The sequence below is a fragment of the Schistocerca piceifrons genome, chromosome 3 (genome assembly GCF_021461385.2).
Source record: "Schistocerca piceifrons isolate TAMUIC-IGC-003096 chromosome 3, iqSchPice1.1, whole genome shotgun sequence".
NCBI lineage: Eukaryota > Metazoa > Arthropoda > Insecta > Orthoptera > Acrididae > Schistocerca > Schistocerca piceifrons.
In genome coordinates, this window is record NC_060140.1 from 942,844,807 (window position 1) to 942,855,002 (window position 10,196).

General features: G+C 40.6%; 1 protein-coding gene across 1 annotated transcript in view; it reads right to left on the reverse strand.

The window, feature by feature from the left end:
* Positions 1–9,471, reverse strand: part of LOC124789241 (solute carrier family 22 member 1-like) — a 63,618-nt gene extending 54,147 nt beyond the window's left edge. Inside the window, exon 1 of the mRNA XM_047256536.1 lies at positions 9,358–9,471. Within this exon, the coding sequence (XP_047112492.1) occupies positions 9,358–9,461 (104 nt within the window). The 5' untranslated portion in view covers positions 9,462–9,471. The remainder of the gene's footprint in view (positions 1–9,357) is intronic.
* Between the last annotated feature and the right edge of the window lie 725 nt (positions 9,472–10,196).

Here is a 10,196-nt window from a genome sequence, read left to right on the forward strand (position 1 = left end):
TACATTCCATTATCCTCGTTTTGCTTTTGTTGATGTTTATCTTATATCCTCCTTTCAAGACACTGTCCATTCCGTTCAGCTGCTCTTCCAGGTCCTTTGCTGTCTCTGACAGAATTACAATGTCATTGGCGAACTTGAAAATTTTTATTTCTTCTCCATGGATTTTAATTCCTACTCCGAATTTTTCTTTTGTTTCGTTTCCTGCTTGCTCAATATGCAGATTGAATAACATCAGAGGTTATAGCCCTGTCTCACTCCCTTCCCAACCACTGCTTCCCTTTCATGCCCCTCGACTCTTATAACTGCCATTTGGTTTCTGTACAAATTATAAATAGCCTTTTGCTCCCTGTTGTTTTCCCCTGCCACCTTTAGAATTTGAAAGAGTATTCCGCTCAACATCGTCAAAAGCTTTTCTAAGTCTACAAATGCTAGAAATGTAGGTTTGCCTTTCCTTAATCTATTTTCTAAGATAAGTCGTAGGGTCAGTATTGCCTCACGTGTTCCAACATTTCTACGGAATCCAAGCTCATCTTCCCCGAGGTCAGCTTCTACCAGTTTTTCCATTCATCTGTAAAGAACTCGTGTCAGTATTTTGCAGCCGTGGCTTATTAAACTGATAGTTTGGTAATTTTCACATCTGTCAACATCTGCTTTTATTGGGATTGGAATTGTTATATTCTTCTTGAAGTCTGAGGGTATTTCACCTGTCTCATACATGTTGCTCACTAGATGGTAGAGTTATGTTAGGCCTGGCTCTCCCAAGGCTGGCAGTAGTTCTAATGGAATGTTGTCTACTCCTGGGGCTTTGTTTCGACTTAGGTCTTTCAGTGCTCTGTCAAACTCTTCACGCAGTATCATATCTCCTATTTCATCTTCATCTACATTCAGACCCTCTATATATTCCTTCCACCTTTCTGCTTTCCCTTCTTTGCTTAGAACTGGGTTTCCATCTGAGCTCTTGATATTCCTGCAAGAGGTTTTCTTTTCTCCAAAGGTCTCTCTAATTTTCCTGTAGGCAGTATCTATCTTACCCCTAGTGATATGTGACCCTACATCCTTACATTTGTCCTCTAGCCATCCCTGCTTAGCCACTTTGTACTTCCTGTCGATATCATTTTTGAGACGTTTGTATTCCTTTTTGCATGCTTCATTTACTGCATTTTTGTATTTTCTTCTTTTCATCAATTAAATTAAATATTTCTTCTGTTGCCCAAGGATTTCTATTAGCCCCCATCTTTTTACCTACTTGATCTTCTGCTGCCTTTACTATTTCATCTCTCAAAGCTATCCATTCTTCTTCTACTGTATTTCTTTTCCCCATTCTTGTCAATTGTTCCCTAATACTCTCCCTGAATCTCTATAACCTCTGGTTCTTTCAGTTTATCCAGGTCCCATCTGCTCAAATTCCCACCTTTTTGCAGTTTCTTTAGTTTTAACCACAGTTCATAACCAATAGATTGTGGTCAGAGTCCACATCTGCCCCTGGAAATGTCTTACAAATAAATGTCTTGGTTCCTGAATCTCTGTCTTACCATTATATAATCTATCTGAGACCTTCCAGTATCTCCAGGGTTCTTCCATGTATGTGTATGGGGCAGTATATCTGTCAAAAAGCACCGTTGGTGAATGGTGCGACAAGGAGTGCTGTTGCTTCATGATAGCACATGTCGCCATATCGCGAATGTAACTCAGAAATTAAGCCGACTAAGATGAGAGACACATGAGCACCCACGCTATTGTCCTAATCTCTTCCCATGCAATTATCATGCTTCTGTCCGTTAAAAAAGCCCTTGAAGGGTCGACAATTTTTGTGGGATGTGTATGTGTGGCAAGCAGTTATAGATTTCTTCATGCAGCAGGAGCCATTGTTTTAGCAAACGAGTACCTTCAGCCTAGTGCGGCGATCGAATGATTGCCTCAGTGGCGTTGGTAGTTTTTCCTGAGTGGCATATCGAGTCTGGACTGTATGGCAATCAAACAGAAAATTTTTCATCCCCTCCTATATTTTGATTTCCAGTCATATGACGGGAAGGGGAAATGTCATATCAATAGTCAACTAGACCATCGATAGATTTAACCTTGATATTTGCTGTCTAATTTGAAATGGAGTGTCAAGAGCGAAAGTATAAATTGAAGTTCAGTTTCATTTTTGGTATTGAGCATCCAAAAATTTACGAATTTGATGATTGGTTCTGTGGAACGTTTGAAGAACCAGAAAAAGACTTTTTGGAATGGCATATGACTTCCTGAATAACGTATACACTGTTAAATTGAGGAACGAGGAAATCTGCCAAAGGATTATGTACATGACAAACGGCGGTGCGGAGTACAAGACAAGCACAGGAGAGGTTGAGCCGTGTTACTATGACCTATGCTGGTTTCGGTCGGGCCCTTTGGTAAATATGGTCCCGTGTACACAGTTAATGGCAATCGCGGGGGGGGGCTGCGGTAACATGCGCTAGAAAGTCGATAATAATGGCGTGAAAACCGCTAAAATTGATTTACAATGTCACATATTGACTTTTATCAATGACTTCGAAGCTCTCGTAGTTTACGAGGGGCAACCAAGTACTTGTTCTGCCTGTACCATACCTGGTCACCTTAGGGAGGAGTGTCTGCGAAGACGACCGATACAGCTCTCTGCCGAGGTAGATGTGGAAGGTAGGCCGCGGGCGCAGTATGCCGCAGTCGCCAGCTGTTTGTTTACGTGCAGCGACAGTGTTGTGTACCCTGCCAATGACGTAGCACTCACTGCCACAGCAGCAACAACTGAAGTGTCGCCAACTAGTGCACCCACTTTGAGCACTGACGAGGAAATCTCCCACTCTCAAACAGACGTTGCAATGACAGCGCAATCTAATGTTGCTCCTGAACTTACTCTGTCCTCACGCAGCTTCGTGTATGATTCAGTTCTGAAAGAATCTGTCGCAGGGGAAGAAGGCACATCTTGTTCACAGTTGGACAACACTACTGTCATATGCAACATTCTGGCAACTGACTCTTTGAATAAATGTAATAGCACTAACGACAACGACCGACAAGTGACGTTACACCTTACAGACAACGTCACAGATACACTGAGACGCGTGATGAACATTCGGACACCACTGTACAAGCAATTCCTACTTTAAAAAAATCTAAAAAGTTCGTATGGGAGTCCCAGAAAGATTTCAAAGGCTACCTGACAAAAAGAAACTTTGCATTGCTCACGGAGAAGCTATTGAGGCAGCACAAAAATTGAGGCCAGTAGTCCAATTAGGCAGCAAAACCGAAAAACAGTCAACCTGAAACAACGACAACTTTGTGAACTGCCTTATTAGAACCCATGGACTCCGGCAACAATCTAAACATACCACCGGTTGGTCCTTGATGGATGGACGATGAAAGGGACAGAAATGAGGGCCAACGGTAGCTTTATACTGAAATCTTAGTGTGAATGTGTGTGTATGGACAGAGCGGCATTTAGCAGGTCGGCTATATCTCCTTCTTAAGGACCAATACTTTGACGTACAACAGAACAACGATTAATATTAACGGAATTCAGAGTGATAGAAAATTCAGAGCAGTCACAGATTTCCCATACATCACTAATGTAAGCATCGGGCTGTTAGAAAAAGTTTGTGTGTAGAACCAAACGCAGCGGGATTTGTAGCCATAATGAACATCAGAAAAGAGGATCACAAAGGAACTGCAATCCTGCTATGAGATGGTTTCCATCACTTGAACATAATACGACTGACAAATGGACAGGCATATCCTGTTTAATCAATGGCATTCAGATTGTTAACTTATATGCACCATCCGGCAGTAACTGCTGACAGAAACATTCTTACTTTTATGAAAATGATTTGCCTTGTTTAATTAATGGATATGCTGTGAATTTTATTGTAGGGGAAGATTTTAACTGTGTTATCTCATTATAAGACCAAACATCGAACTTTAATAAATGGATGGAACTCTACCACCTTGTCTCTGGATTGACACTACTTGACACTTGGGAAAAAATACATGGGGACCACGTCGCTTTCACACATATAGCCTGCAATTCAGCCAGTCGGATAGAACGCATATGTCTCTGCCGCTCTTTACCGTAATGTAATGAACAGCGATATTGCTCCCATCAGCTTTTCTGACCATAGTGCTCATCAATGCTACGTAACCTCGAACGCCCAGAAATGTTCCGTAGGAGAGGTCACTGGAGAACGAACGTCAGCCTGTTGCAAGGCAAGCAGCTGGATGTGGACATCCAATGGGTGTGTGATCAAGTAAAGCACTCCAAAACCCAATACAGATCGACTATTGAATGGTGGCCACACAGAGCTGAACTGAAACTTAGATCAACAGTAAAAAGTTACGCTGTTGGTTCAAACAAAAGAGAGAATTTTACTTCTCATGCCTCTGTGAACCATACCAAACCACCAACATCAAAGCTGATGGCGCTTATCACTGCATAAAGAAGTACAAGGTGAAAATTATGAACCTGTATAGCAAAGAAATCTGAATCAAAGGACTTCGAATCAGAGGAAACAGCCTCACTGTACCACACTTTACGAACAATGCGGCGACAGAAAGTGAAGCTAATTGAAGAGGTAGTTGATGGGACAGGGACTGTAGTTACAAGACAACGCGATATCTCATCACATGTGTATAACACTACAGAGAACTTTACGGCAGGCAGGAGATCAATGACGCGCTTTGCACTGAAGTACTCAATTAAATAGTTTCACGAAAATGATGCGCTTGAGGTCCGATCCAGTGAAGACGATATTAAATAGGCTGTGTTCAGCTCCACGAAACGAAAATCTCCTGAACCCGACGGTCTTGGCGGGGAATTTTATCAACATTACTGGAATATCTTGGCCCTAACATTAACTCAACTTGCTAATGAATTGTGGCAGCTTGAATCGGTACCAGAGGAACTCAAAGAAGGCTTCGTTGTGCCTTTACCCAGAAAAGGAAACATCAAAAGGATACATGAAATGCGACCTATTACCTTACTTAATTCAGACTTTAAAATCGTATCACCGACTGCGAAACAGCGAATGCATAAGTTGTTACATAAAATACTAGAAAAGTACCAACATGGTGCTGTACCTGAACAGAGTGTAGTATCAGCTTCCTGCAACCTATGGGATGTCATCTGTACTCTGGCAGACAATAACGACCCCGATGCACTACTATTTTTAGACTTTGAAAAAGCATATGACCACATGAACCATGAATTTATGATTGAGGTACTGACGAATAAGGGTTTCTACCAACGTTTTGTCAAACTATGCAGCACTTCATTTCCAATGCCATATCACGTATTTTGATTAATGGCCACCCTTCTGACAAAATTTTAATTAGGAGGTCTAGCAGGCAAGGTTGCCTTCTATCAGTGGCGTTGTATGCCATCGTGGTAGAACCCTTACTTGTACGCTTAACCCAGCAGTCACTTGGAATCACCATCAGAACGGAGAAAGTGGCTTGCATTGCTTATGCTGACGATGTGTGGTTAGGGATACAATCTTAATAAATTTGACGGAAATGGGGAGCCTCGTCAGCGACTTCATCGCGGTCATTGGTGCAAAACTGAACAAGAGAAAGACAACTTTGGTTTATGTAGGAAGAAGCATTGGTGATGCTATCCATCTCAACTGGTGTGAAATAAGGGCACAGCACAAATCTCTCGGAGTATACTGGGGTGCAATACGAGACAGAGACATTATGGTGACAAAAAAACTGGACAGACACGCTGCACAAGATCAGAGCCACAACATGCATTTCGTCACACAGGGAATTAGATCTCCTGCAAAGATTACACACAGTCAGAATATCTGCAGCGAGCAGAATGTACTATCTGGGCCAAATCATACCACTCTGAAATCAGCTAGCAGACAGCATACAGAAAGCCTTCTGTTGGTATGTCCTCAGAGGTCACAGTTTGAAAGCAAGCTTTGGAATGTTGGCCTTACCAGCCTCACGAGGCGGAAGCTACTCATCAGTGCCAGACATGTCTCGGATCTTTCTGATCAGCCGCGTGCATGAAACTATCACCAATGACACACCGAGATTAATTAAAAACTTCACACTAAATTTAAGACCATGCAGTGTAATGCTCCTAATTAATGAAGCTGTGATACCAATAACCTTTCGCTATGTTAGACTCTACTACAGCGAGCTCAGTTACATACGACAAACTGACAAAATCCACCTAATACCGATGCGAAAATCTAAAGTTTTCTCAGAACAGATGATAGAGAAAACAGACTCATTCAAAAATATTCACAAACTAAGTGGAATACCATCTAGCGAAATATCCGTAACTTTGTACTGCCCTCAAGCATCCGGTCTACATGGTATTTAATAACCAACGACAAAGTTCCAACCAACACCTGAGCGCCATTCCTGCCTGTACAGTATGCAGCCACATGGACACCTTAATTCACAGCTTCACCTGTGGTACAGCTGGACTGATCGTATGCGAAGTAGACTTTCGATAACTGACTGCACAGTTCCGCACAACGTCAACGTCATGGAATTAACCAGGCCACAAAAAATACCATAACCCGCAGGAAGCAAGATGTCGCCATTTGGATTTTAGGTTACACCGCTGCTTCTATCATCAATCATGTCATACAACACTTAAAGAATACGGTGCATATATGGAATATGAACATGCAAAGATAAGAGAACAAAGATAATATGTTGACATGTATAGTAACATATTGAAAATTATGGTGCAAATGTGAATCAATTTATTTACGTCAATACATAGTACAAAACAATGTATGACAAGAACATAGAAAAAAAGAGAACAGTACAGGTGTCAACGAGCTGTTCACTTGGGAGACAACAGATTTGCACCCTCTCATCGGCATGATGCAGAGCATTCTTCAGACCATACGTCATGCCATGATGCCAACATCCAGTGCCTATGGTCATGTGTCCATTTCAGATGTAGTTGCCGATGTTGTGGCATTAACATAAGCACATACAGGAGTCATCAGCTGTGGGGCGTGTCATTAGGAGCGTATGGAGCACTGTGTGTTTAGACACACTTGTACTCCGCCTATCATTAAAGTCTGATGTTTGTTCTGCCACAGTTCATCACCTGTCTAGTGTTACCAGACTGCCCAACCTACGTTGTCCGAGATCTTTAATGAGGCACGGTTACCCAACCCCACGATGTCTGGATGTGGTGTCACCTTGACCTTACCACATCTTGAAGACACTTACCACAGCACTCCTCAAATTCCTGACCAATCGTGCAGTTTCCAAAATGCTAGAACTGAGCCTCTGGACCATCACAATATGCCCACAGTCAAACTCAGATAGACTGTGTGTCTTCCTCTTCCTACATATAGACAGTATGCTCACTTATACTAACGCACCATATGTGTGTCTGACTAGCATTCATTCCTCACCAGAGCTGCCCTATGGCCTGGACAGGCTTATATTGATAGGAGGACAGTAGTCATAATGTTCTGACTGAATAGTGTATAGCATATTTGTAGGTGTGACTGCCTTGATAATTTCAGTACAGATGCACAACAGGGTCTGAGCGTCTTGCAGGGATACAGGACTCAGTGCGAGCAAGTAGGCGAATGCACAGTGGATGCTACTAGCATGTGACAAGTTGAGAGTATCGGTCACCCAGGAAGCATGTCTGGATGGCCAAGGCAGTTAATTCAACTGCTCGTGTGAAGTGTGAGATCCGCACTTGTGTACTGGTTTGGCAGAAATAATCGCCTTTTACCATCAAACTATTTCAATTTCTGATTGCAGCTGTCATTGGTCTTTCCTTCAGAATTATTACAAATCATACTAAATTAAAGTCGGGGCATAAAAATAGACTTCGATTTGCCTGTGTCGCCCAAAAATTGTGTTGATCAACAAAATCTTCGCTCAAATAGCGATAGAATTTATACACTATCAAATGAAGAATCATGCACAATCAAAGGAAAAACATGCAATATCTGTGTTCCATTTTTTTCTGATGCATTCTGTTTTATTTCAAAATAATTTACGACAAGTTTTTCCAAATTTTCCACAGACTTACTTTGGGAGGTGAGGTGGTTTGATCCATCTGTTAGCAACCTTTAAAATGATGTTCTATGGTTTCTCATTTCCGATTTAGGCAGATGTCATGTTTGGTCCATTAATATAGGAACACAGCCAATTCCTTTCTTTCTGAGAGATTACAGTTACTTTATAGATGCAGTCTCTCCACTTAAACAAAAAGAGCTGCATTGAAGGTGAGTCGAACATCCTTTTGGAGATTCCCAGATCCCAGCAATAAAAACCGTATATTGGAAGGGAGCTAGCAATCGCCATTTTTTACTGTGCACTCGGATCTGTACACAAAGATGGCTCACTTGTAGAATGACTATATATCATGTCTTCAAGTTTTACTACAACAACGATGTTCTACTGTGAAATGTCTTATTTGTAATAACCTTGGGACAGTGAGTCCAAGTGTACAACTCTAACGTATTTGTAAATAAACATCATGTGAATGACAATGTATGTCGAACATCACAGAGGAGTTTATTAACATCAAAGTCTGTATAGTCATATCACGATGGACAATTACAAAATCATTTATGACATTACATGCTTTAGAAGAGTAATTGAAATTAATGTGTGAACCAATGTTAAATCCCCAAAACTGTAGTTGATAGTATTTGTGTGTTCAGTTTTGTTTTATAAATAAATTTGGGTGCTATAGTTCCAAGTTGACTGTTGAAATAATAATTTTCTAAACATTCTTGATCACTTAAGCAAACTGAAGAATTTTAGTGAAATGAAGGATACTTTAATAAATATGCAAGCATGTACAAGGGAATTTTGCATCATAATTTGGAATAACACAGGCACTGCAACATCGTAATATTATAATATTCACAAGTGTGGGTGTATTTTTAAGTATGGAGTTTAATGTACTGGACTTCTATCCATTGTCTTCTGTTTCAACACTAGATTGATATAAAGCTTGAACTGAGCAGTTAGGTTTGTCCATTGACTTTACGAATTACCAGGGCCTTGTGATAGATTTTTTTCAAGATCTGGCTGAATTTTCGTAGGCTACACAAACAGGCCGTATTATTGATGTATGATTTACCATTTCCGCAGTTGCTCTAAATTCTCGTTGATAATGAGAACATAATAATAGTTGTTTTCAAAAACTTCTCTTAGTGGTACTACTAAATGCAGGTACATCTCTGATTATTTTCTTTCCTTTTCTGGTATGTAGACTCTAGGATCCAATTTAGGATTTGTTTGATATTTATGGCATGTTTCATCTTTTGTAAACCAGTAGGACAACTTGTAACAGAGGAAAGTTAAAAATTAAACATAGTCCCTACTGCAAACCTGGGAACAGTGAAGTTCTTCCACTCCTCGAGTGACAGGTTGGTGTGTTCTCGACCAGGTACATGGCACCAGTGATCAGGAGTCTGCATAGCAATGTAGAACATATTGACGCTCATCAGGTTGAAACATGATGCAAAACAAACGAAAATGTTCAGTCTCATCTGGAATTTCCCTCTGGAACCAATTGAGTCCAGAACTTCCTCAAATGCCAGAGCACCCTTCACCTTAGAGTTGTTTTCCTGCAACTGAATCATGCAAATTGCTGTTAAGGCAAGTTACCCTAAGGGAAAAAATAGTGAGCTCAAAAAATGTGTACACTTATTTTCTGCACCTATTGACTTACATAGCAGTAGCATTGTCTACTGCAGGGGTTTTCAAAGTCTCCATCACAGTTTCCTAAGGGTTCATGGCCTTACAGTATGGGTGTCACTGTGGTTACATAAAAATAATTATTTGGTTTATTTGAATTCTGAGTTAAATAACAACATGCATCCTTGTAGTAATATCTAGCCGGTTGTCTAGCGAGTTCTATAACTATGGCAGTGCAGCATATGGCAGTCAAATCATAAGACATAATTATTTTGTTTTATTCAGTAACAATCACTGTGAAATTAGAGATTCTTCAAATGCAGATTGTTTGTTGTGTGTCTTCTGTAATTTGTACTCTTCTGTCAGAATACATAAATTTTTAAATGTAAGCACAGTACTTTATTTCAGATGTATCATGCAATTCTAAAATCATGAGTAAATGAGCATGCAGTAAGTATGGTGACAGTTAATTGAAATTCGGTTTTAATCACACTACTAAATTTAGTTCAAAGTCATAATTACTGCAAGCG